The 27,148-nt window shown below is 39.8% G+C and overlaps 1 protein-coding gene across 4 annotated transcripts; it reads left to right on the top strand.

The window, feature by feature from the left end:
• The first annotated feature begins 1,804 nt into the window (after positions 1-1,804).
• LOC141961333 (vitellogenin-2-like) lies at positions 1,805-25,553 on the top strand. 4 transcript variants are annotated; one of them, XM_074908178.1, is made up of 37 exons: positions 1,805-1,874; positions 1,984-2,004; positions 2,110-2,261; positions 3,774-4,025; positions 4,565-4,726; positions 4,812-4,960; positions 5,549-5,699; positions 5,820-5,977; positions 6,099-6,264; positions 7,104-7,229; positions 7,553-7,771; positions 8,706-8,923; positions 9,085-9,182; positions 9,474-9,598; positions 9,709-9,810; positions 10,468-10,587; positions 10,673-10,862; positions 12,594-12,687; positions 12,790-12,975; positions 13,519-13,663; positions 13,785-14,007; positions 14,098-14,273; positions 14,655-14,940; positions 14,993-14,997; positions 15,159-15,434; positions 15,908-15,958; positions 16,892-16,981; positions 18,087-18,299; positions 18,394-18,536; positions 18,937-19,075; positions 19,619-19,754; positions 20,191-20,377; positions 20,689-20,780; positions 21,869-21,966; positions 22,681-22,840; positions 24,279-24,440; positions 25,273-25,553. In XM_074908178.1, the coding sequence occupies exons 1-37, from the start codon at positions 1,805-1,807 to the stop codon at positions 25,389-25,391; spliced, it is 5,460 nt and encodes a 1,819-aa protein (XP_074764279.1). In that variant the 3' UTR covers positions 25,392-25,553. The 4 variants fall into 4 exon arrangements, with proteins under 4 accessions (XP_074764279.1, XP_074764277.1, XP_074764276.1 ...); XM_074908177.1 differs by having other exon boundaries at positions 1,835-1,874; positions 14,655-15,058; positions 15,122-15,226; positions 15,290-15,434; XM_074908176.1 differs by having other exon boundaries at positions 14,655-15,058; positions 15,173-15,434.
• The last annotated feature ends 1,595 nt before the right edge of the window (positions 25,554-27,148 follow it).

Raw genomic sequence — 27,148 nt, 5'->3', positions numbered from 1 at the left:
AAAAAAAATTCCTGATAGACATTGTGTTGTAGTTTTCACACTAACACAGTACTTATGTTCCTTTATTCAAGTTTCAAGTTGTGCGAGATGTAAATTAGTTAGAATGCCTAACATATAAGTTTGTTTTAAAGAAATGTTCAGTGATAAAAAGCTAATTACCATTGTATAGAAGAACTTGCCAGCATTATAGTGAAGACTTTATCACCTAAGGAACAAAACATGCTTTTTCCCTTGAACATAATAATAGCTTGATAATGATGAAAAGGACACATTTCTTGCTAATCTTGTCCCTCCCACCCTGACCCCCTCAATGTAGTCTGCAGTGAGCTGGATGGCAGTTCCCAAAACAGAGGTGGTACAACCCCAGGTGGATTTACAGACCCGATGAAATCTGTTTGAAAAAGTCAAGACTTGTGGGACTGTGGCAGTTGCTAGTGGGAGACTAGAAACTGCTGAAATAGAAAATAAATGTTGATTTGTAGTGGTTAAAATAGCGTTTGCCACAAATCACACTCCTGTGGTTAACAGGTGAGAACAGCAATAAAGTGACTGAATAATCAGTACATCGTAGATGTTAACTTAGAGTAAGATTCACGTTTTTTGCATGACTCAGAGCCCATGGTTCATTGCATTGCCTGAAGTTACCCCTCCAGAAATGTCTTCCAATACAGAAGCCCCTGTGGGTTTTTTCTTGCCTCTTTTTTTGTTTTGTTTTATTTTCTTGTTGATGCAATTACCACCCATCTCACTTTGAAATACCCTTTATTTTTTGGGGGGGTTGACCAGAACTCATTACTCCCTTTTTGTGATTATCAATCTATTACCATGCTCAAAAAGGGCAAGCGTGTTTTGTGCATCTCTGCTTGCCCCCACGCCCCGAAAATTTCTAGAACGGCATGCTTGTGTGAAAGTATTCCTGGGCTGGCAATGGATCTCAGTGATGAAGCTGGCTGCAAGCCTACATCAGTTCAGGTACTTGGCCACATTTTGTATTTGGCTCCTTAGGAAATGCAAAAATTCTAGCTGCTTCACTGCGAAGAGTCTCCACAGCTTTTAATTGTTCACATTTAGCTGTCATTTACCTTGGAAGATAAAATATTTACAGATTGCTTATGAAATCTTTGTTCATTTAAAAAATATTCCTGGTCAGTGTGACCGGAGTGGAAAGGACACACTGATCCTCTGATTTATTTAAATAAATATATATATTCCATACATACAGGATTTTAGCAGATGTTAGATACGCTTTGGTGCACACATGATTATAAGAGTAGCAAGGTTTTAGCTGTCATCTCCTGTGTACAGGTGAGAAGACATCTAAAGCCTTGCTATTCTTATATATTTCCCCCCCCCCCCCCCCCCCCCAATGCTGAGGGAAGAGAAAGAACACTTTCAACGTGTGTGACACTGACTGTACTTTATTAATTGGGCCAACTATCAGTTAGATAACAGCTTGGGTCAGATGCCAGGTCAGCATAACCTGGGCAAAATCAGCCTAATCAGTGGCAGGATCAAATACCAGCAGCCAGCTGTGACACAATCTGGGAAATTAAGTAATGTGTTTATTGTAAACGACCTAGTAAAATTATTTTACTAGGATGAGTAGAAACTTTTAAACAATACAGCAAAGGGCTTATATGAAAAAGTCGGTGAGATGCCAAGGTATGACTTGATTTCCGTTATTCCATCGGAAGAGAAAGTATGATTGCAAAAAGAGAAGTGTTTACATAAACTGATAAAAAACTTGAGAATTCAGCAGAACACAGCCACGTGTTCCTGAGCTTTCTTCCATAAAAGTCTCACCATGTCCGGCAGAGCCCCATTCACCTTCACTATGAGGGGAATCATACTTGCACTAGCGCTCACCCTTGTAGGTAAGCCTACATGTTCCTCCTTTATCTCTCTTCCCTCAAATTTCCCTTCAGTGGCAACAAGTGGATATAGACTGAGTGTTACTTATCCGGTTTCCATCTCTTTTTGCAGGTAGCCAGAAGTCTGACATTGGTAAGTAAATTTCCTTCTCTAACCTTCTTTTGGTGACTTTGTTGTGATTTCTGTTTATTAGAACATGTTTGCAAGTATCATCAAAATGGCTATTATTCCCCACAGACCCTGCATTCAGTAGCAGAAAGAGCTACTTGTACAGTTATGAAGGCTGGGTGTTGAATGGGCTTCAAGAAAAAAATTTAGCCAAAGCTGGTGTGCGATTGAGCAGCAAACTAGAGATCAGTGAGCTGTCAGAGAACACTTACCTCCTCAAGGTACCCGTCTTCTTCCAATGTACCATGCAACAGTGAAATCTATATCGCAGTCATAATTGCATCTGGCTAATTTGTGCTTCAGTAAAGCTGTAGGAAACAACTGGAGACTGTGCTGTATATGTATATGCAGAACAATCTGCAAGTTAAAGTTTTGGAAGTGACTAGTGATTTGGCATCCAGTCACTTACCAGTATTTGTGTGGAAATTGTTCATAGCAGCTGTTTCTCAAAACTTTTTGCTGGAAATAGAGGTGCCAAAATCAGGGTTTCCATTAGAAAATGGTTATTTCTAATTCAAGGCATTCAAGCTTGCTCTGAGTTTATGATTTGGTTCTAGTCTCAACACATTTTCAACTAATGTGGGAAGCTAGGACTTGGGTATGTAAAATAATTGTCATGCAGACAATAAATGTAGACTTAAAAAGTGATTAAAACTAAAGATAAAAAGTGATAAAAGCTGAAGAAAAGAAGTGTTAAGTGATAAAAGAAAGGTAAAAATAATGAAGGGCATCGAAAAGGAGCATGTAATACTATTTAGTGTTTGGATAATGTGGTAAAAGATCTGTACATGTAAAATGATGCCTCTGCTGACATCAGTACAGACAGGACCTCACCCATCTGAAATAAATATGTTTCAGAGCAATACTTTTATTTGTCTGTTTAATTTAGTTACAAATCAGAGCTTCTTTTTTGGCCACTGAGTTCAGTGTCAGAGCTCTCCCTGGTTATAGCTGAGCTGTAAATCTTCTTTCACTGATGAAGGCAAGCTGTCAAAATTATGGGTTGGGGATTGTATTTCGCCCTACAGCCTTCATCCTGAAATTCTTACATGGTGTGCAGCAGGCTGTGTTCTGAGGCATCTGAACTGGCAGTAACTTCCAAAGTTACTGAAATTGCTTCTGATTTACATTGTGTCTCAGTATGGGGGAAAAAAAAAAAAAGGTTTATAAATACATTGTTCTTTATTTAAAACAAAAACTGGGTTGATTTCAGCAATTCACAAATGTGAATCAAGTGTAGCAAGTAGATTAACAAAATAAATTTGGAAGGGATGAGTTAAAAATGAAACATTCTAAAACTGTAATTTTTTGACATTTAGAATGATATAAACTTTTTAAATGCTAAATTTCACCTAAAGCAGAATATTTATTTTAAGACTGAAAAAATAGGGAGAATTTTATTTGAATTTTAAAAATTTAATTTTGAATCAGTCTTTCTCTCTATAAAGTTAATGCAACTAAAATGTTTTAAAATGTCCCTGGGAAATAATAATGATCATTAACTGCTTCTGTAAGATAAAATAATACTGCTGAGCCCACAGGGTTTGTACTGGTTTTGTAATAGTGTAAGCAACAGACGAAAGAATAAACTACTGTATGAATCTCTAAGCCTGGTTTGGAAGGAAAGAGTATATAGCTAGTGATTAGATTAATTTCTTCCAATCTGTTTATGTATTTAGTACAATACCAAAGTAATTTTATTCAAGAAAGTATCTTTTCTTAATTCCTCCCAGATCCGCTCTCCACAATTTGAGGAATACAATGGCATCTGGCCCCGGGACCAATTTACTCGATCCTCCAAAATCACCCAGATGGTTTCTTCATGTTTTACCCGGCCCTTCAAGTTTGAATACAATAGTGGACGAGTTGGAAACATTTATGGTCCAGAAGACTGCCCTGATATCTGTATTAACATAGTGAGAGGAATACTGAACATGATGCAGATAACAATTAAAAAGTCACAGAATGTATATGAATTGCAGGAGGTTTGTTTTTTTCATTCTACTATTTACTGAAAGGATGTATTGTCTTTACATGCTCTTCAAGTTTCTGTTTATTTGCATCTACTTTCAAATGTTCATCATCAAAAAAAGATGACTTTTTCATTCATGTGGAAGAAAATGTGTGCATATGTGTTGAATGAATTATCTGGGATGCATTCTTTTTAAGACATCTGTCTTAAAAATGCAGTCTTCTGAAGAAAATAATTATTATCTATTAATGTATTTGTTATATGGCTTTCCTGATATAGCTACTTGATCCGTTTTATTTGTTCATTGTTGATATTAACTGATTACTTTTTAATTTGAAAATCCATCCCCTGACTGTTGTTCACGTGTCTGTTTTTTAGTTCAATAGGATTAGTTGTGTGCAATGGTAACAGGTTTCAAAACGTAATTAAGACTGCTCAGTAGGTCCTTACCTGCATACTGCTCCTTCAGAATTTTTGTGTAGTAAAACTTCTTCTCACACAATGAAATCCTGATATAATTGGGAAGTCTCATTATCTGTATTGATCTACCAGGCTGGAATTGGAGGTGTTTGCCATACAAGGTACGTCATCCAGGAAGACAGGAAGAACAGCCGTATCTCTGTTACCAAAACCATAGACCAAAATAATTGCCAGGAAAAAGTGAAGAAGAGTGTTGGAATGGCTTACATCTATCCTTGTCCTGTTGACATGATGGTATGTGAGATGTGAAAAGACCCTCCTAATTGCGGGCACGGCCATTCTGTTCCCATTCACTCTTTATGTTCCTGTCTTCCTCCAGAAAGTAAGGCCCATAAAAGGGACTGCAGCTTTCTCCTACAAACTGAAGCAGTCAGACAGTGGTACCCTCATCACAGAAGTGGTGTCGCAGCAAGTGTATCAGATCTCACCACTCAGTGAACCTACTGGCGTTGCTGTTATGGAAGCAAGGTAGGTGGATATGGGCTTGCTTCACAAAGGGAGAATAATTACTCCGTCCCTTTCACCCCCAATTGAAGTGAAATGAGAAATGAGTTCCACATGAGTTGGGTAAAGCTGTGAGTACTCATACTTGGGGTTTCCACACTCCTAAAAATTCAGTGAACCATTCCTTATTTGTACCCTGGTGAACGTGACACTACAATTACATGGAAGAAAAGGAAAAGTACACTTTCGCTTGCTTATACCGTAAGAATACAACTTTACTAGTCTGTCCTCAAAAAGGGCTAATTTATAGTGTCAGGAGAAAGATGGTGCACATAGAAATAAGATCATTGATTACACCAAGTCTGTAGCTCTTATTCAGAAAACAGTGGTTTAACTCCTCCTCAGAAACAATTTTACTGTAGATAACTCTAATATTATTTTGTTCCAGTTAGAAGGCTTTATCCATTAGCAGACTGTAAGATTTCACTGTGAAAAAAAAATTATTAAAGAGTAAAACTTATACCATCACAGAATCTCTGAACCAACAAACAGCTAAGGCAGATGGAGGAAGAGACTTCATTCATTCCTCCCGTGACTCTTGTCTCTTGACAGACAACAACTCACCTTGCTTGAAGTGAGAAGCGAACGGGGGAGTGCCCCGGACATTTCCACGCAGAGCTACGGAGGCCTTCGTTACCACTTCCCATCAGTATTGCCACAGATGCCACTGCAGCTAATCAAGATGAAAAATCCCGAGCAACGGGTATAGTATTTTTAGGTCTTCAAACTGCTTTCCTAATCAAAAAATTACTAAAAGAGTAATGATCATAAATTCCAAAGGATTTAATTAGGTATGCCCCCTCTTTCTCGTGTTTTGTAACAGATAGTAGAAACACTGCAACACATAGTCCTGAATAACCAACAAGATTTCCACGATGATGTTCCATACAGATTCTTGGAGCTTGTCCAGCTCTGCCGGATAGCAAGTGCTGATACTCTTGAGTCTATATGGAGACAATTTTCAGATAAGCCCCGCTACAGGTATTTCATTGTACCAGCTTATACGAAACTTTTCAATTTTTGGAGAATTAAGAACTAAAATTAAGGGGTTTGTTTTGTTGTTTGTTTGTTTTTGTTTTTGTTTTTTTTAACCTGCTTGCAGGCGATGGCTGCTGAGTGCAGTTTCTGCGACAGGCACCTCAGAAGCACTCAAGTTCATTAAGACCAGAATTCGCAATGATGACCTTAACTACCTTCAGACTCTTCTAAGTGTTTCTTTTGCTCTCCATTTAGTGAAAGCTGATGAACAAACTGTTCCAATAGCAGCAGTGAGTAAATCTATGTGAATCTTTCCTGTGTGATATCGAAAGGAATGATAATTGATGACAACCTTTAATTATTGAGTACATTAGGGACTGGAATTCTCCTCTCATGCACTCCAATTTTGTGCAGATTTTGAACTACGAATTTCTTTTGGCATTACATATATGAGAGGAGAGTTCAGTCCTGTCTTCATCTACTACATGGATATAAAAGCCCTTCTTCCATCAGAGCTTCTGAGAATAATTCCCATTTTAGTTTTATGGGATCACTTGTCATGCCTTCTACAGACAAAACTTTGTCCACGTCAATCTCTTTCTTCTAAACAAATGGTGATTTGTGTGTTATGTCACTTGAACAGCAATTTTAATTGCAAACTATTCCTATGAACTGGAAAAGTGCTGCATGTGATGGTATTAATGCAAACATCAAATGAATAATTCATTCTGAATGGGATTTTTTTCCATCTTTAGTCAATATTATTCTTCTTAAATAGGAAAAAATGATATGATGTGAGAATGCATCGTTAATGTAATTGAGTTGTACATTATTCTAAAGATATAGATTGATGTTTACCTGTAATCTTTGTATTTTCAGTGTTATGCTCAGTTGAGGAAAATCAAAATGTTTCTATGTAAATTTTTTTATATTGAAACTAGTGGGAAATTAAGTTCCTAAGTGAAATTTACAAGTAAAATGTCTACAAGCTGATTTAATATGTTTGAATGTGAACGATAATTTTGAAATTGCTCCTCTCACATAAGCTCTGATAATTTTCCTGCTCTGAATCCTATATGAAACACTGTATTGAATATCAAACTCTTTTTTTCCCTGTTTTTCCCCCCAGGATTTAATGACCAGTTCTCGAATCCAGAAAAGTCCCACGCTTCAGCAAGCTGCCTGCTTGGGATATAGTTCTGTGGTCAATAGATACTGTTCTCAGACCTCAGCTTGTCCTAGAGAAGCTTTTCAGGTGGGCAGCTTTTTGTCAGGGTGCTCTTAATAGCTTAGTAATGTTCATTACATTAGCTTAATTCTTTTAAGATATAGTATAAAAATGGCAATTGTACTTACAAATACACATTTCATAAATCTCCTTCAGAACAAAGGCAATAAATAATTTTATTAACGTAGATATTTTCTTCATGATTGAAGACACAGTTTTCACATCATAAGGTAAAATCCCAAGAGGAGCCATCCTCTTCTTTATTGTGATAGGCCTTTCTGTGGGTAAGGGGAACACTGTGCACAGTCTATGTATTAGGAATAGAAGACTGAACTGTGCTTTTTCTACAGCCCATCCATGACCTGGCAGATGAAGCAATCAGCAGGGGCCGTGAAGACAAAATGAAATTAGCTCTGAAGTGCATTGGCAACATGGGAGAACCAGCCAGTATCAAGCGCATCCTGAAGTTCCTTCCCATATTTTCATCCAGTGCTTCTGATATCCCCATCCACATTCAGATTGATGCTATAATGGCCTTCAGAAAAATAGCTTGGAAGGACCCCAAAACAGTAAGTAGGATCTGTCAGGGATTCAGTGAATTAGAGAATACATACTGTAAGGGTGATAACTTTAATGGTATCATGTGTGTGGATACAGCATGTTTTAAAAAAAGGATTATTTTTAAGAACAACACAATACAGTTTTATATTTCAGAGTAGGAATCTCCCAGAAGGATATCATCACTGTTTCTTTAGTCATATGCCATAACCAGTTGAGTCCTGTGCTAGTTATATATGGTGGAAACTTAGCCAACCAAATGTCAGACATATATTTTAAACTGTGTCCATAGTCAGAAGGAGAGAGACACACTTTCTGTGGACCTCCTAGGCAAAATGTTGACATTGCTCTGTCTCTTTTAGACCCTTTCCTTAAGGTTGAATGAGTCACCACTGACCTTCTGCTGAGGTTGCTGGTATGGTGAGCATAGGCAAGACTCCTGCCTTTCCCATGGTTTAGATATAGGAGCTATGTGAGACAGCATCCACTCAGACTGTCCTTGGTGAGCTGCTGAAGCTCCCCTTTTAAAAGTGATCTAAAATAGTGAAGCATGCTCACTGAGTCAGTGGAGTTACTCCAAAGAATGAATCTGTCTTCCTATCTGCAGTCGAGTTGTTTCTTTTGAAGATATTCACTGATCTTTCAATATCAGTAATGCAAAAAGCTATGCTGATGTCTTTTGGATTGTGGTGGGTTGATCCAATACACTGATACAGGGACATTTATTTTAGATTCAGTGCCAGGCCTTCTCCATGGGGCTGTTCCTCCATTGCCCCTTCAGTTGCCTTAATAAAATTATGTAGAACCATGCAATAAAAAACATCAGGAGACCTTTCTGCAGGGATAATGTCCCCCTCTCCCATATTTCTTGCAGGTTATGTGTGGATTCAGTCTGAAAAACAGTCACAATTATGGGCAATTCCAGACACTCTTTTCTCTCTGCAGGTGCAGGGATATCTCATCCAGATCCTTGCAGAACAGTCGCTTCCCCCTGAAGTGCGAATGATGGCTTGTGCTGTTATCTTTGAGACAAGGCCTGCCCTTCCTTTAATAACAACAATAGCTAATGTGGCAATGAAGGAGAGCAATTTGCAAGTGGCTAGTTTTGTGTATTCCCACATGAAGGCTTTGTCGAAGAGCAGATTGCCATACATGTACAACATGTAAGTAGAGACCAGAACGAGGTGGGCGATCTTCTGCAAATATTAAATTCTGTTACATTCTTGTTAGTGAGCACTGCCTGTGCTCACAAACTGAATTCAGTTTATATTCTGACGGGGTGCAGCTTATTTCTGAATGTTATTACGTCTCCCATTTTGTTTAGATCTTCAGCTTGCAATATCGCCCTTAAGCTGCTGGCCCCCAAACTGGACAGGCTGAGCTATCGGTATAGCAAGGTCATGCGTATCGGTGGTTTCTTTGGTGAGTAAAACCGTTTCCGCGACCAGGAAACTTCCACTTCAAAAATCCATTCTGAAGAGAGGTTAAGTCCTGTGGAGAAATACGGCATTTGGTGTTTCAATAAGAAATTAAATTAAATGTGACAGTCACATATTTAAAAGTGCCTAAGTAGCCATTTATTAATATGGGCCTAAACAGTTAACATTTATGTAATGATATATCTTAGAGTTGGCAATGGGAAAAGCTGTAGAAATATGAATGATAGGCAGAGTGGTTAGAAAAACTATGTGTCTTTTGTTTACTTTTCCATAGATAACTATAAAGTTGGTGCTGCTGGAGATGTCTTTGTTATGAACAGCCCAAGAACGATGTTCCCATCAGCAATAATTTCCAAACTGATGGCGTATTCTGCAGGGTCAGCGGCTGATTTGGTGGAGGTAAATATTCACCTCAACCAATAATAAAGCAAATTAAAGCGAAAATTGAAAACGAAGTTTTGTCTCTGTAAGTACATCTCAGGCTGTTCCTTCTCATGCTGTTTTGGTAGGTTGGTGTCCGCGTGGAAGGCCTCACAGATGTCATCATGAAACGAAATATCCCATTTGCTGAATATCCCACATACAAAAAGATAAAGGAGATTGGAAAAGCTGTAGGTATTTTCAGTAGTGCAATGTGTGGGTTATATGAAGGGGTATTTAGCAAGGCTGCTTGTACTAGTTAAGCCCTGTCTCAGAAGGTAAACTACCCACCTATCGGTATTCCTGTGAAAGAGAGATCTGCAGGAGGACTGCAGAGGACATCACGCTTGCGATGGTTGTGATAGCTTCTTCAGATTCTCACTCTGTCCCTGCCTTGTCCTCACCTCATGTGTGGCTGCAGAAGGAGCACAGGAGGAGAGGGGGGAGGTGGGCATTGCAGCATGGTGTCTCAGGCCTGGCAGGCTTCGCCATTCCTCCCTTCATCTACCTTACTTAGTTTACAAGAATATACTTTTGTCTTTAAGAGAAAAGGTGATTTATTGCTGTGATTTCAAATGGAATTTAGTGGTACTAATGGCCCAGCCCACCTGTGTAAGTGCTATTGCATCAGAGTGCAAAACACTGGACAGGAGGCTATTCGTGGGCACCTCAATGACAGGGAGTAGGTCTGAGTTAGTGATGCTGTGCTATTTATAAAACAGCAAAGAAACACAAGGAGCAATGGAAAATTGCAGCTTGGTCAGCAATAGATTTCATCACCCTGCTGAATTGCCATTTGTAAAGTGTTGCATTAAGGAACTTTGCTTGTTTCTTTATCTGTTCCCTAGCTGCTGGGGTGGAAGGAGCTGCCAACAGAAGCCCCCTTGATATCAGCCTACTTGAAACTATTTGGCCAAGAGCTGGCTTACATCAACATCAATAAGGAAGTCTTGCAACAGGCTGTGAAGGTACCAGGGACACCCACTTTTCTTTGCAAGATTTGACACCGTTGTACTCTTATATTCCAACCTCTTAGATCTCTGTTTTACGCAGACTGTGCTAGAACCTGCTGACAGGAGCACAGTGATGAAGCGAATCGCCAGCCAAATCCGCAGTGGCATTGCAGGACAATGGACGCAGCCGGTGTGGCTGGGAGAGCTACGATACATCATTCCAACCTGCACTGGTCTGCCGCTGGAGTACGGGTCGTACACGACTGCTCTGGCACGTGCAGCAGTCAACGGTGAGTTGGGAAGTACGAGGTCAGTCGTGTGAGCTCTGAGCAGGGGATGACAGACAGGCTAAGAGGGGAAGGAGAAGGAAGTGAGAGAACAGTAAGTTAGAAAAATAAATTAATTTTTGTAGGGGAGGGGAGGTAGTGAAGATGTTTGAAGAGTGGCTGGACACAGCTGATTTCTGCCTTATCTTTGAATGGATTGAAGACAGAGAAAGTGAGGTGAGAATCTGGGAAACCAGAGAGGGAAGGGTCACAGCATTCAAGGCCAGAAAAAACAGAAGCTGCCTCAGGAGCTGATGCAGACATGGGCAGAAGGGTGTGGCTCCTGTGAGATACACATACAAACTAATCAGAATTCAGTGGTGATTTAAACAGAAATGAAAATAAAAGACAATCAAAAGAGAACTACCAGTAACATTAAAGAAGGCAGGAAGAGAAAAGGGCTTGTGAAAAGAGATGGAGAGCTCTGTTTTAAGGATAAATATGCAAGGATGAATACTTATCAAGAAGTTAATTCAGTGATCAAACTGTTTGTTGTGCAGGAGACTTTTAATTTAGGCAAAACTGACCCTTTCTTCTGCTGACACCACATAAGAAATGAAGGGTGAACTACAGGTACCTGTGCCCTTTATAGAAGTCCCATATGTGCTCACCACTGTCTTGGCTCTTGGTTTGTTAGTTTGATTTAATAATGCCTTTGAACACCTTCCCCTGGTTTTAAGGGTGTTTCTTTTTGTTGTTGTTTGTTTTTTTATAAAATAACATCCTTGTAGCCAAGTTGGCGAGGTATGCATTGGATGGATGGGCTACAAACTGAGTGGAGGCTGTCTGGACTCCTGATCTCCGAGAGCAGTCAACAGATGAAAGTCCAATTGGGGCTTGTTATGAGCAACGTTCCTCTATCGCTAGATGTTCATTGTCTCTTTTAACAATCTGAACCTTGAAAAGAAGGCACCCTCAGCAAATCTATGTCAGTGAAGACACTGAATTCGTGGGAACAGTAACTGCAGTGGGCAGAGGGGGGCAAGCTGCCACCCCAGGGGACCCTGCCAGGCTGGAGGGAGTGGCCTGACAGAAGTGTGCTGAAATCTCACAAAGGCAGTGCAAAGTCCTTCACCTGGGATAGAGTAACCCATACAAGTATATAGGCTGGGCATCACTCAGACATAAAGCAGCTTTGCAGAAAAGGGCTGAGAGGCCTGGGGGACAAACTGGTATAGTGAATCAGCAGTGTGCTCTTGTGGTGATGAAGGCCAACTGCATCATTGACCGTAAAAGCAAGAGCAGAGCTAGCATGAAAATTATCCCTTCTCCTCTATGTAATGCATCTGAGGCTGCATCTGGAGTACAATGTCCAGTTTGGGGTCCGCAGTACAAGAAAGATGTTCATGCTTGGTGTGAGGAAAGATTGGAGAGCAGGGTTTGTTTAGATTCTTTGCTCACTATTCACTCTGTCTTCTGGCTCCTTGCATTTCTGAAATTTTAATGTTATACTAATCAAGAAACTTTCAGTTTGGATCAGCTCTTTATTTTCTTACTATATTTTTATTTCCATTTTCAATAGGTTGCATCAGAACCTTTGCCTACAGAACAAGCTTTCTGTATATTTTCAGTATTTTTCATATTCATAAAAGATCTCATGTACCCCAAACTCTGTCTTGTTTTCCAGCCATATTTGTTGTGTTAGCAAAAATATTACCTCTTCCTGAATACTGTGTTTTTCTCTGTTGTTTGCAGTTGATGGAAAGATAACCCCCACTTTAACTGGAGATTTTAGACCTTCCCAGTTGCTTGAATCCACCATTCAGATTCGGTCTGACATAAATCCAAGGTATGGCAAGTTTCCAAGGCTATGGAGTGTTTTAAGAAAAGGCAGAACCACATGTTAAAAAAGAGCACCTTTCTAACATCCGACTACTTCACTCTGTTTCAGCTTATACATACATACAGTTGCAACAATGGGTGTCAACACAGAATACTTTCAACATGCTGTTGAAATTCAAGGCAAGGTCCTGACAAGAGTGCCATTGAAGTTTGATGCCAAGGTAGACATGAAACTGAAAAATATTAAGATTGAAACAAATCCATGCCACGAGGAAACTAAGATAGTAGTTGGAAGGTATGGTAGCATTACTTCAGAATACTTCCTGTTGCTGAAACCTTACGAAGTTCGTATTCACTGACATCCCACTGAGGTTTTTAGATAGGCAGAGTGACTTTTTAGTGTGTAGTAGAATCTTTGGGGTATAGAGCAAGGAAGAGAAATAAGAGTGTTAAAAAGTTAAAAGATACCTAAATTATTTAGGAATTTAATTTTTATTTTAATTTGTCCATTATTTTGTGGGTTTACATATTATTTATTTATTTAATTTATTGTCTTTTAGGGGTTATAATTTTTTTTAAAAAAATTAATGCCTTTCATGTTTTAGAAATATATTTAAATTTATCCAGATTTTGAAACTTCTGGTGATATAAGGAACTGATATTAGTCATGAACTTTTATTTGTCTTTAATAATATTTATACGTATAGTTGCATATACAATCCCTATGTTCAAACAACATATCTCTGTGCTGTCACATGATACCCACAGGGATGTATTTAATTTAACCCAAAGACAAGGGGCCAGAATACTTCACTATTTTTTGCGCGTATCTCCACAGACATAAGGCTTTTGCTGTATCAAGAAATATAGGAGAACTCGGTGTTGAAAAGAGGACCTCAATTCTCCCAGGAGATGCTTCATCAGATATTGTGGAAGAACCTTTCAAGCCATCAGAGGGAGCTTCCAGTGAAGGTTTCACAACGGTAACCTATTCCTTTTTGCTTGTATGGTAATATTTACCCTCTTCATGATGCACATGTCTGCAATTTCACTCTTGCCTATGATATGCTCCCATTGCTATTCACATACTCATCTCTAATGCAGCAAGGAGAGGACGGCATTCCAAGGAAACATGCCTATAGCTCTCAAGAGGATCTTTACCATGGCACAGGAAGAAAAACTCATAAACAAGACATTTGCATCAAACTGCCTCATCTTGGTTGTCAGTTCTGCTTTTCCAGAAGGTCACGAGATGCCAGTTTCCTAAAAAATACATATTTGCACAGATTAATTGGAGAACATGAAGCTAAAATAGTCTTGATGCCAGGTATGATACTGAGCACAAGTCTTGTCATCTTAGGTTTGTCAGTGCTATTTGAAACAGTATAACCTTCTAATGTGTGCAATTGGTGTGTAGTTCAAACAGATGCTGATATTGACAAAATTCAGCTGGAGGTTCAGGCAGGATCAAAAGCAGCTTCCAAAATAATTCATGTGGTAAACTCAGAGTCTGAGGAAGAGGATGAGGCATCTCCGTATGAGGACATTCAAGCTAAACTGAAGAAGATTCTAGGCATTGAAAACGTGTTCAGGGTAAGAGATTTTGAGCATGGGAGGGGGGAATATTTACCCATAAATGAAGCCAAGAATTTGAAGTTCAGTGTGGAAAGCTGACATGGAAAAGCAACGATGGGAATAGTTTGAAAGGTGCCAGTGCGAGGCCTGTGAGAATCTAGAAGGATTCATCTTATGGGGTGCATCCAGCTGGGGCTGGTCCTCCATGCTAAGCTAGATTTTAGCTGGGTGGAGTGAGTCTAAGGGAGTTCTGCAGCTTCTGCAGTGAACAAGGCAGGGAAGTTGTTCCTTGAAAGGCTGAATGTGAGCAGCTTGTCTGACACTTGGAGAAATTTTACTTTGTAATACTGAACCAGATGCATCCCCTCTCTTGCATTACTCTTTGAACTGTTTTTGCAGGTTGCAAATAAAACACGACATCGGAAGAAGCAACCTTCTAAGAAAGGAAACACTATGCTAACAGAGCTTGGGACAGACCCCAGTGCAAAAAATCCCTCCAGATCATCTTTTGCCTCCTCAGCTGTCTCCTCATCTTCCTCATCATCTGCTGCTTCTCCTGAGCGTAAAAAGGCTGTGGATGAAGATGAGAATGATCAAGTAAAGCAAGCGAGAAATAAAGATGCAGGCAGCAAGAGCAGCAGCAGTAGCAGTAGTGGCAGAAGTAGCAAGAGCAGCAGCAGTAGCAGTAGCAGCAGCAGCAAGAGTAGTGGTAGTAGTAGTAGCAGTAGCAGCAGTAGGAAGAGTAGCAGTAGCAGTAGTAGTAGTAGGAGCAGTAGGAGCAGCAGCAGCAGCAGCAGCAGGAAGTCATCAAGTCACCATAGGCACGGGCATCACTCAAGGTATCTGAATGGCAGCAGCAGTAGCAGCAGCAGCAGTAGCAGCAGTAGCAGCAGCAGCAGCAAGAGTAGCAGTAGTAGTAGTAGTAGTAGTAAGAAAAGCAGTAGCAGCAGTAGCAGCAGCAGCAGCAGGAAGTCATCGAGTCACCATAGCCATGGGCATCACTCAAGGTATCTGAATGGCAGCAGTAGCAGCAGCAGTAGCAGCAGCAGTAGCAGCAGCAGTAGCAGCAGCAGCGAGTCATTGAGTCACCATAGCCATGGGCATCATTCAAGACATCTGGAAGGCGGCAGCAGCAGCAGCAGCAGCAGCAGCAGCAGCAGCAGATATTCCAAAATATGGGTAACTTTGTCAGTAAATTGACTGATGCTGCTAAAGTCATGAATCACATTCCTGATGGCAGATGGCTTTGCATCATAAATCAGGAAATTATGAGTTGACACAGTAAATTTTAGAAACGTAAAATTGCAAAATTCATTCTGAAAACACACCTGCAATCATTGACTCAGATGTCTACTTCAAAGCATCTCAAAAGTTTCCACAAGTTTGTTGAAACTTTTGTTATAAGCGGGGAACCATATTTGCCACTTTACTACTCTGTGTCAATACATTGCATGCTTCTGTCTTAATTTTTTGGTAGGAACATTAATGCTTTATATAAACTACTTCAAGTCTTACACCATGTGCTTGTGACTAACAGAACTATGTATGAATGATAATTAGTAAAATCCTTACTTAATTCCCAGTGCTTAGATTTCAATGTAATTGCAGCATTTCTTCTGGGACTTTTCATCTTGTTTTTATCATTTTCAAAGGGAGATGATGAGATTTATCAGTATCGCTTTAGATCAGCACATAGACAAGAGGTGAGTTTTTCTTTTCTCAGTAAATTAAGTATGAAATCTGTCATGAGTCAAATGGAAACCTTGCAGGCAACGTGTTGTCTTTGTTGAGGAAAATTACAGTACTGATAACATTTAGAACACCAAATCAACCGTAATGATTCTTCTGAGATGCATAAAGACAGAGAGCTATGCTCTCCTTTGTGTTGTGCACATGATGACATTTGTGGCTCTGAAAAGCAGATGCAGAGCTCTACCAATGCAGTACAAGGGACTGCAAAGGGTGATGCACACTTTGGAGAAACAAAGATGCTACCATCAAGAGCTTGGGTCGTTTGACTGGCTTTGGTCACTTGGTTTCTTGGGTTGGAATCACTGTTGATACACACTGGGATAGTGATATTGACAAATGTGGGAGGATACTTTATTTTATGGTAGTTTAGTTCAGCAGAAGATTCCTACCAGGGCATGAGCCAGTCAGGAGCAGTGTACTTGATATTAGTGTTCCTCAAGAAGTAAGAAGTTCATCTCTGTGTGTCCATTCAGTTGATCCTTTCCATTCTGTTGGTCCATTCAGTGTGTCCTCCAGTTGATCAGGCCCTTTCAGAAGTAAAATGAATCCATTCTGGTCTTTCATATTGAATCGAGAGGCTGGTTCAGTTTGACTTGCTCTGTTTCATTGTCTTTTCACACCAGAAATTCTCATCTATACATGTTCCTTATTTGTCTCTTCTGAGGGGTCAGATATATTTGGGTAAACAAGATTTTTCCAAGCTAGATCACAGGTATTAAGCAGAACAAAGCATATTGCAAGTCATTGGGCTGCTCAGGGTTGAAATGCAAGTTTATCAACACCAAATGCTACGACAGAGAGTATTCTACAGCACTGCCTTGTGCAATTTCTGCAAACATTCTTTTAAGTTACCCTCTTGAGCATGATGTGTTTTCTTCTTGCAGTTCCCAAAAAGGAAACTCCCAGTTGACCAACTTAGCAGCACGTACTCCTCTACCAGGTCCAGTCATGCCTCATCTCGAGCTGATTCCAGGGTTAGTGGCGTCACTTTTTAGGTTTTTTTTGACATCTTGGAGGAATGGCAGAGTGGTCATGCCCTTGCAGTAATTGCACAGCTAGGATATTGGGAAGAGAGAAATACCAACCTGTCAAGTCTCAGGGATCAACGAAGAGTGAGACATGCACCATAGTTCCCACACACACTTTCCTCTGCAGTGAGATGAAGATCCTTCTTACTTGCACCATGACCCTTCCCTCATGGGAATCCCACCCAGCAGATGCCTTCAGAGACTGATCTTGTGACCTCTGCAACCAGGAGGGAAGCTAAAGTGCTGCAGTGACAGTGCAAGGATGATGGTGGTGGAGGCTGAGGCTAAGAGGAGCCTCAGCAGAAGGCATGCTCCAGAGGTGATGTGTAGCACCTTGGCTCCTCACTACCACCCTGTCTGATATATACAGGCTTGCTCCCTGGGGCAAGTGATAAAGTGAAGTCCAACAATGGAGTGAAGGAATTGCAGGTCATAGCATGCTCAAGGCCCTGCTGTCAAGGGGGGAGGTTGTCTCGATGTTAGAGACAACATGCTGGATTATATATTGTGCTCGGGTGCTGTGCAAACACAAAACCTGCCTGCCCCACAGAAGTCACAGCTGAAGTGTAAGGTGACAGACAGCCAAGAGACCCACCAGACAGACAAACAGGAGCACACTAGCTGGGGGCTGTCATTGTTGTGAGAAAGAGTGATGAGTACAACTGACAGCTGACGTTAGTCAAATTGAACCACTTTCTTTCATTGACAGGCAAATATCTGGGTATTAACAATGAAGCCCAAATCATATAGTTGTTACTGTATCCTAATGATTATGAATATTTCCACAGTATCAGCTGTAGCTCAGGAAATGGCACAAATTTTGGCTCATATAAAATACAGTGGTAAAATCCATCTGTGCCTGCAGAAGCACATGCACAGTAAAGACATATGCATGAGAGTTTATAGGCATGTATATATTGTGGTACATATGCTGGTATATATTTGCAGTTTAGTTGCTTATTTTTCATTTATCTAGATCTTGGATATAAATGTTCCATGGTAACCCTTTTATAATTATATTCTTTGCATGCTTTGTCCCCCTTCTTCTTAGCCTAATTTTTTGGGAGATGTTAAAACACCAGTATTAGCTGGTTTTCTTTACGGCATTCGTAACAATAAGAAGATAGGAGGCCTCCAGCTCGTGGTATATGCTGATGTTGACTCCATCAGGCCCCGGATGCAGGTATTTGTGTCAAACCTCACAGATTCAAGCAAGTGGAAGCTCTGTGCTGATGCTTCAGTCGTCAATGCTCACAAGGCAGCGGTAAGGCTCAAAAATAGTTATGTACAGCCATATGCACCACAGGAAAACCATGTTCCATGCATTTAAAAATGGACCATTTCTCTCTCCATTATAGGCTTACCTCAAATGGGGCCGGAATTGCAAGGACTACAAGATTTTGATGGAGCTGGTAACTGGGCAGTTTGCTGCCCACCCTGCTGTACAAGTGAAACTGGAGTGGCCTAAAGTTCCTTCAAGTGTCAGATCCATTGCAGAATGGTGAGGGTTTAGTCTTTAGTGGCACTTGTTCATGATATTGGTCAACTGGGAAAAATCAGCATCCACCCATGAGGTTCTAGGGATTAAAGTACCAACTATTATTTTATTCTCTGATCTGTCCGAGTATTGCCTTCGGACATAAAGGCTGATTGGGAGACCATAGCCACCCTATTGTAATATACAGTAATTCTTACTGAACATAATTACTGAAAACTGGGAAACAGATCCTTCCTTTCACTGAACACTTGATCAGTAAAGCAGAGAGCAGTGATGGGGACCTAACCAGAGATCCTGAAGACTCCACATGCTACTTACACACAGAAGTGAGACAACCTGCTTGGGATGTGTGCTGCTTTTTGCTTCTCTATTTCATCAGTCTTTCTGATTTGAATTTTTGAAGGTTTTACAAGTTTGTCCCTGGGGCTGCATTTATGCTGGGATTCTCTGAAAAAGCAGACAAGAATCCTTCTCAACAAGCCAGGGTGATCGTGGCTCTAACTTCTCCAAGGACATGTGATGTTGTCATCAAGCTTCCTGATGTAATTATGAAATATTATTATGATTCTCCTGTTTTTTCCTAGTAAAAAAGTGAGACTGTTGCATTTTGATTACAGTGGGTCAATTCTGAGGAAGAAAAATTAAGTAAGCATCCGTTTGGGTGCAAATGTTGAAAACAACTTCTGTTTATTTTCAATCTTTTTATATTACATCCAAGAATATTCATGGAGCAATCTTGTTCATGGAAAAAGAGAGTGCTGTGGGTACTCATAATGACACATACTCATAATGGCATGTGTTTCCATCTGTAGTAGCTCCGTAAGTGTTCACCTTTGAAGGGGAGTAACTAATTGTCTCCCAAATAATATCTGAATGATGACCCACACCATGAGAGAATACTGTAAGCAGAACCTAAAAGCTCATGGACAGTGAGTCAGATGAGTTGTGTTTACATAAACTCTTTGCCAGCCAAAGGCAAAGAAATTGAAATCAAATTTCAAATAGGAGAAAAAGCTGATCTCAGCTGTTTGCTGTGATTACCTGGCACAGGTGTATTTTGAATGTGTTTTTGAATTCCTTTTCAGGTGATCCTCTATGAAAAAGCCATGAGGCTTCCCCTGTCACTCCCTGTAGGTCCAAGGGTACCAGCTTCAGAGCTGCAGCCTCCCATCTGGAACGTCTTTGCTGAAGCCCCCTCTGCAGTGCTTGAGAACTTGAAAGGTCAGGGTCTAATCAGTTTCAGAAGCATGACATCCTCAGTCTCTTGAATTGAGCACTTTCTGAATTTTTCTGGGATTATTTGTCACCAGTTAATTAGGAATTGTGCTGTAATGATGTGAAGATGGTTCAACTGGGAGAGAATATTGTGCATATAGTACAGAAATCATCAGTATTTCAGGGATCAAGATACCAGTTGTCTGAACAGATAACATTTAAACTCTCTGGCAATTATTTTTTGTTAGATAGAGATTTTCTATGCCTTTTTTAGAATTTATGGGTTCTTAGTAGCCAAAAGCCTCTGTAATCCATACAAAAATATCACATAGTAGAAAAAAAAAGATAAAGCCAAAATAATATAGCACTAAAAATAAAACATGCCATTTAACTACTTTCTCCTATGGAAAATCAAATACTCACTGGCATTTTATTTAACCAGCTCGCTGCTCAGTTTCCCACGACAAGATCACAACCTTTAACGAAGTTCAGTTTAACTACACAATGCCAGCAAACTGCTACCACATCTTGGCTCAGGATTGCAGCTCTGACCTCAAGTTCCTGGTGATGATGAGGGATGTTGAAGAAGATGTGAATCTGAAGGCAATCAACATCAAGCTTGGTATTCAGTAAGTAACTCCTGCCAGATGCTGGCAGTGTGAGGGACTACATTGTCCACATTTAACATGAGAGGAGCTTAGATCTGCAATGGTTAGCAGCCCATTTCAGCATTTCCCTTGTTTATTTTCCACACATATTGAATGTGATGCTGATGATGTTTTCCTGCATCTTATGTGACAAGAATACCCTAATGTAATTTAAGTAGTTGAAATGAGCTTATGGTGTGACCAGTGATATTTAGTGAGCAGGAAAATGCCTTTGTCACTGTATGCATGTGAATGTGATACGAACAGGGTATGAACACTCTTCTCCTCAACAGTGAAATTGATATGCGTCCTGTGAATGGACAGGTGAAACTGCTTGTAAATGGGGTTGAAAGCCCCTCGACGAATGTTTCATACATATCTGCTGGTAAGTGATGCAGCATCTGTTGTTTTATTTTCACATAGGTTTTAGGAGAAAGAAAGAACCAAAGAATCTATCAAAGAGATTCCATCAGTTTGTATTCAATAAGTATTTCTACCTTTGGTTGAAAGGTTAATATTTAAGAACATGTATTTTACTCACTTGCATAGGAACATTTAGAAAGACTGATTAGAGTGTGAAGCTTTTCAAGTGGCCAAACTAAGCAAGATATAACTAATATGAAGATCCCTCCTTTTCATACATTACAGTAGCTCCTGCTGGAGTTCCAAATTTGATAAATGTTTCAGTTATACTATAAAATCTTGCTTGATTAAAACTTTTTGAAGCAGAGCTTTTCTAAAATTCACCATACTTGTATATCAATGTTTTTCCGAATTTGATTTTTAGGTATAAATTTGGCTAGCATTCTGAAATCTGCTAGGAATAAATATGGAGCATTGCTAAAATAGCCTGCTTGCCTTTCTTAAGCAGGAATAGTTTTCTTCTGTGAAATGTACAGGAGGACCTTGTTTCATTCCGTGCTCTGCAGTCAGGGCCTGTATACAATGCGGGTATTTTCCTGACCGTAGAGCTGTAGTATATGAATCAGGCTACATCTTGCTGAAATTGGGTTAGCATCTGCTAGTGCTGAGCTCTGTGCTATTTATTACGTACTTGGGAAGTGATAATTGTGCTAGAAATGGCTCCAGTGACAGTCATGGTGTTCTTTGTATTTCCTTACTCCAATATAGTGTACTTAGGGCCTTGTATATCTGCAGAACTATACAGGTATTATAGACAGCTCTGTAACCATATCTAGAAAGAAATATGATTATCTTAATAACCCAAAGAAAAATTAATAAATCTGTGATCATTAAAATCGTTTTCCAACTTTTTACAAACACCTATTTTCTATATATGCACATTTCTACATTGTTTAGCTGCATGCTATGTTTCTTGAATAGAACAATTGAGGAATTTCAAGGAAAAGAGTGTTTTAGAAACATGGCAGTTGTTTGTTTTTTTTTTTTTTCTTAAAGAAGCTAGGATAGGTCTGTTTTGGTTTTGCTTTGTTTTGTTGTTTTTTCTTCTAGGTGCTCCTCTGTGGATCCACAGTGAAAAACAAGGGCTCGTACTTATTGCCCCAGCCTATGGCATTGATAAATTGTACTTTGATGGATACACATTCAGGGTATCATTCTTCTTCCTCATAAGCTTGGGTGTTGCAAAATTTCCATAGATGTACCTTAAATCTGCAAGAGTATACAGTGGCAAAACCAGATGTCTGCAGGGCCCAAAAAAACCAAAAGGAAAGATGACACTAGAGAATTGCACAGTCCTGCTCTTTATTTCTAGCAGAAAAAGTGAGAATCTCACCAACAAACATACCTTATTCTTGCAGTACAGGAGTGTGTTGGGAAATGGCCCTGTGAGCATACACACCCCAAGTCAGCAGGGCATTTGCAAGAAAAATGAGTTTTCAGCTCCTGTCCACTGTTCTTAGCACTGTATAATTCTTCAAATCAGCAAAACTGCAGCCATTCTTTTAAGATGAACGAATGTTTTAAAGGCTACGCTAAAAATTATGTGAAGCAGGAATGTAAGAAGTAGGTAAACCATACTGTATCACCTATATTATGAAAACATCCGTCAGACAAAAGCTCTACCATATTGATAGTCTAGACTATTAATAACATACTAGACTGGCACAGTAGGTTTTAAAGGCTGTAACAGTTAAAGACACTTCATCACCACAGGAGTTTGGCATTTGACTGTCAGACACTTTTGAATTCTTACCAAAGAGATTGCAAATTCTTGTGCATTAACTTATACTCGATAGTAAAAATTTGCTCTATAGGTTTTACTTTTTTTAACTTGTAACGGTTTTGATTGTTTTTTCTCAAAGATTCAAGTTGCTTTATGGATGGCAGGGAAAATGTGTGGAATATGTGGAAAATATGATGCAGAATGTGAACAGGAATATCGGATGCCCAATGGATATCTAGCTAAAGATGCAGTGAGTTTTGGGCATTCTTGGATTTTGGAAGAAAAGCCGTGTACAGGAGGTATGCAAACTCTAATAAATTTAATATAATAATATTATACTTGTTTAGAAAATGTAGAATCTGTTTAGAAAATCTCAAATCTGTAAACATTTTGGAAATAAAAAAACATTTTTAAAGGATTGATTATTAAGTTATATATGAAGTATTAAAATTACTTGCCAGTTTAGAAAGAAATAAGAAATTACAAGTTAAACAAACATGACAAAATGCACAAGTCAGCTGAAATTAAATAATCAAACTGAAAAGTCTTTGTTTCAGTTTTGAAGTGTTTTAGAAGATGATCAGAAAAAAAATGTAAGAAGATAAATTCACACAGAATGCTTTGCATTTTGCACAACGGCATTTTCCCAGACATCAGTTTCCAGCATTTGACCCACCAAAAATCAGATGGGGATTAGTAATTATTACCATGGCTGAACACCTGATTTTTGAACCAGTGCAACCTGTCAAGCAAAGCATTCAAGTGCATGAGCAGTTCCAGGGACTTAATAAAAATAAAAATACTGTGTAATTGAAATTGAAAAATACTGTATAGTTGGAATAAAAATGCTGTATTTTAAGTGTTTCAGTAGATTGGGATCTTATGGTGTGCTGATGCTCTCAGCTGAGGTTACGATGCAACAGCATACTATAGTGCTGCGAGGAGAACAGGCATGTTGCCTTTGTAAAGAAGACTTGTCCTGGTGGAAAGGACTTCCTCAGTCCCTGGAGATGTCTTCTACGTGTTTAGCTGTGCATTAACTGTTATTCTTCTATGTCTTTGTCAAGAATACTGGGCACCAAAATTGCTTTAGATGTATATGGAGTCCACATGCATGTACACAATAATATTCCCATGGTTGGCAGTGACCACATACTGTGTTTCCATTTCACATATGGTGGAATTAGAGCATAAAGCTTATAGTCACGAATAAATTGTGGCCCATCTAGCTTCTGGCACTCTTGTAACTTGCTTGTCCTGGGAATCCAAAATGAGATCGACATTGCTAGCTGGCAGCAATGACTTCTGGTCTCTCTGCAGCAATTCTGTGCCTGGATGACAGTAGTAACAGTGTAATTCTTTAGTGATTATTTTTATTTGGTCAGAAATCCCCCCTGTATTTCCCCTGCTGAGTATTCAACACTTCTGAATGTGGTTTTGCAGCTATTTTCATATTTACTCTGAAAAAAGTTTATTAGAAAGTTCATCATGCTAATCTATAAATAAACCGGTTGCATTTGAAATTAACTTTCCATAGCTCCATATGTAATTAGCTGATTTGAAAAGCTTATCAGTCAGTGATGCTGCTTCACTTATGATCAAAATATAGTTTTCATAGCAGAAAGTTGTTTGCAAGTTGACAGTGTTGGCAGATGGGTCCTTCTGGGGAGATCTGAATATTTTGAATGTAAACATGTAATGATTGCACCAATGTAAGCACCAATGATTGTGTTACAGCCTGCAAACTGCGACGCTCATTTGTGAAGCTTGAGAAGACAGTTCAGCTTGTGGGTGTAGAGTCCAAGTGCTATTCTACAGAGCCCGTGCTGCGCTGTATGAAAGGATGCTCTGCCACTAAGACTACTCCAGTCACTGTTGGTTTCCACTGTCTCCCAGCTGGTAAGTCAACAGAAATCCTACTGATTAGAAGCCGCACAAAAGTCTAAAGAGATTGTGCCTCGACTCAGTTATTCTACTTGAAACATATTGATAATCTAACATACCCCCCAGGTAGGGATGGACTTACTGCAGTATTGACTGAAGACCTTTCCCTGTTTTCATTAACATGTCAAACTTCCTTTAACAAGAGAGATGTTTTTCTGTTGTAGTTTTACTATGTTTTTCATTATACCAAAGTTTAAAATCTAAACTGAACTCTCCTTCATGGTGCTTTGAGCTAACAAGATAAGGGCAGGGTAACAGCACAGTCAACAGTGGTTCAGCTGAAAAACTGTGTATTGCAGCCTGTGAGGATTCAGCTACATCTGATCATGTCCAGCACCTTGAAACAAGGATCCTCGCCTTGTATATTTTTATATATCACTGCCTTTAGGCATGATCCTATTTCACTGAGCTGATTTAGGCAATAGAAGGTCAGGTGTGGTCAGGATTCCAACACACAGGTACAGTGATATAGGAGAATGTCTTTTTTATAGGTATATTGTAGATTATAAGAGATTAGATAAAGTAGCTGTAGATTACACAGATGATAGGTTCATGTCTGTTTTCCACCCTTTCTTGAATGTAATATTAATAAAATTCTACATGAAAGTAGTAGTTTTCAAGGTAGAACAGGCTTCATAATTAAGTGGGTTTCCCGGAACATCTCTGTGTGACTTAGGTATAAATACGAAAGCCAGTGAAGAGAAGCAAAGCCTGCTGTAATTAATGACTAATGCATGGTAAATGCTGTACCTTACAAAACCACTTTTAATTTCTTGTTCCCCATCAGATTCGGTTACCAGTCTGACAGACAAACAGACGAAGTTTGACCAGAAGTCAGAGGATATGCAGGACACTGTTGATGCACACATAGCCTGTTCTTGTGAGAATGAGGACTGCAGTGCCTGAAGCTGTACATTGCAGCACAGGAAAAAACAAACATTTAAGTTTTTATTGTGTGGTGTAAGAAAACACATCTTAAGGAATAATAGAGATACTAAATTAAGTGTTTAGGGACATGTGGAATCTTCCCAAGTAATTTAAAGTATTAAACTTTATTATTGTAGAAACTGTTATGATTACCCATAAATATCTGATTTCATAATAAATCCATGCATGGAAAAAAATGATGAAGGCTTCCTTATTTCACTAGTTATGGAAAGAGGAGGTCTGTGTTGCTTCTCCTCACCGCCCACCCCCCATATCATAGACTTCTTGAGCCTGCAACTGTCTATCTCTGGTGCAGCAGGCATGTGTCCGTGTCAGGCCCCATCGGGGATATGGGTTGGGTAGCTGTGGTACCTTGTGCTTTCTTCCCTGATGCTGGGACCCTGTGCAGGAACTGATCACCTCTGTGTGATGCAGAACTCTCTGTAGCAGCAACGCAGCCATGGTGCTCTGCACTGAGTGATGTGTCAGTGCTGCCACAGGGAACAGCAAGATCAGGGAATAAGCTTGAATCTTGTGCCACTGAGCAAGGCTGCTCTGAGGGAGTTAAGAACACATTATGTTTCTGATGCACCACGTGCAGAAGCTACTGAGAATCAGGGGGCTTTGACAGGGCACAGTGAAGTTACCCAAGCATACCATCTGCCAAAGGGTCCGAAGCAGAGCCAGAACGTTGCACTTTGGGTGAGATGCCCCAGCCTCTGCACCCAGCATGAGCCCTTGCTGTGGCCACCAACAGCAGGTGGGCTCTGCCCCCTGCCCACCCACTGCATGTCTGCATGGGCACGGTGAGGCATGTGTTCATCTGCCTTGAGTGCTGGAGCCCAAAGGATTCCAGAGGATCTGGAAGGTGTTTTCTGCTTACCCCCTACGGCTGTGCTTGCAGGCTGAATATACATACTGGGTGAATTTGTTTTTCAGAAAATTGCCTTAGGAGATGGTGTAGACATAACCATTGATATCACAGAGATTGTTGGCAGCTTACGTCATCAGGAGTTTTGCACAAATTTCAGTAGAAATGGTATTGTACTTTAAGTTTATCTGTATTAGTTCATCAGCATTCTCCCAATTAATACACACACATCCAGCCATTTTTATTACTGTCTGAACACGCATTCTTTTTTTATATTGAAGTTCGTTAATGCAAAGCAGAATGTGATTCTGCTGAATTGTTAAAAATGTAGATATTCAGTAAATTAATTCAAAGAGAAGCAAGTTATTTGGTTCTTAAAATCAGTAGAAACATGGCACTTACCTATGACCATGTGGAGTGGAAAGGTAATCAGTGCCTAGTTTTTGAAAACACTTGAGAACATTCTGTAAAAGTGGTGTCATTTTGCTTTCCCCAGCAGCTTTGGTACCTTCAGTGAAGGCACATATAGAGGTTTTATTGTTTGGATGTGAGGTTTATGGTTCGGAAAGGTAATGTCCTTAGTACCAAAAGGAGTATGCTTGAAAGACAGGCATAAATATACAGTTATAGAAAGTTTAAATGCTGTCATGGTACCTTGTGCTGCAAAGTGATGGGGAGCTGACAGCAGGCAGTGTTTGGGCACTACGGGGCAGCAGCAGTAAAGTGGTGAACTGGTGGGTTTGCTGCTTGCCTGCAGGTCACATGGAGCAGTGATGGGAAGCACAGACTTCCCAGGTAACCCTGAAGCCGAATCCAGCAGAAGCTGGGGCTTTGCATGACCTCCAGAGCTGGGCTCCATGGGGGG

This window comes from Athene noctua, chromosome 5 (genome assembly GCF_965140245.1).
Source record: "Athene noctua chromosome 5, bAthNoc1.hap1.1, whole genome shotgun sequence".
Classification (NCBI taxonomy): Eukaryota; Metazoa; Chordata; class Aves; order Strigiformes; family Strigidae; genus Athene; species Athene noctua.
Note: the sequence above shows the minus strand (reverse complement) of the source record. Positions and strands in the feature narration are given on the sequence as shown.

What these genes read in the sequence shown, in the direction of transcription:
- LOC141961333 (XM_074908175.1), top strand. Translation starts at nt 1,805, where the DNA reads ATGTCCGGCAGAGCCCCATTCACCTTCACTATGAGGGGAATCATACTT. An exon ending in CTTGGAAGGACCCCAAAACA is followed by an intron (nt 7,772 to 8,705) that starts GTAAGTAGGATC and finishes TTCTCTCTGCAG; the next exon opens with GTGCAGGGATATCTCATCCA. An exon ending in GCAGATATTCCAAAATATGG is followed by an intron (nt 15,435 to 15,907) that starts GTAACTTTGTCA and finishes TCATTTTCAAAG; the next exon opens with GGAGATGATGAGATTTATCA.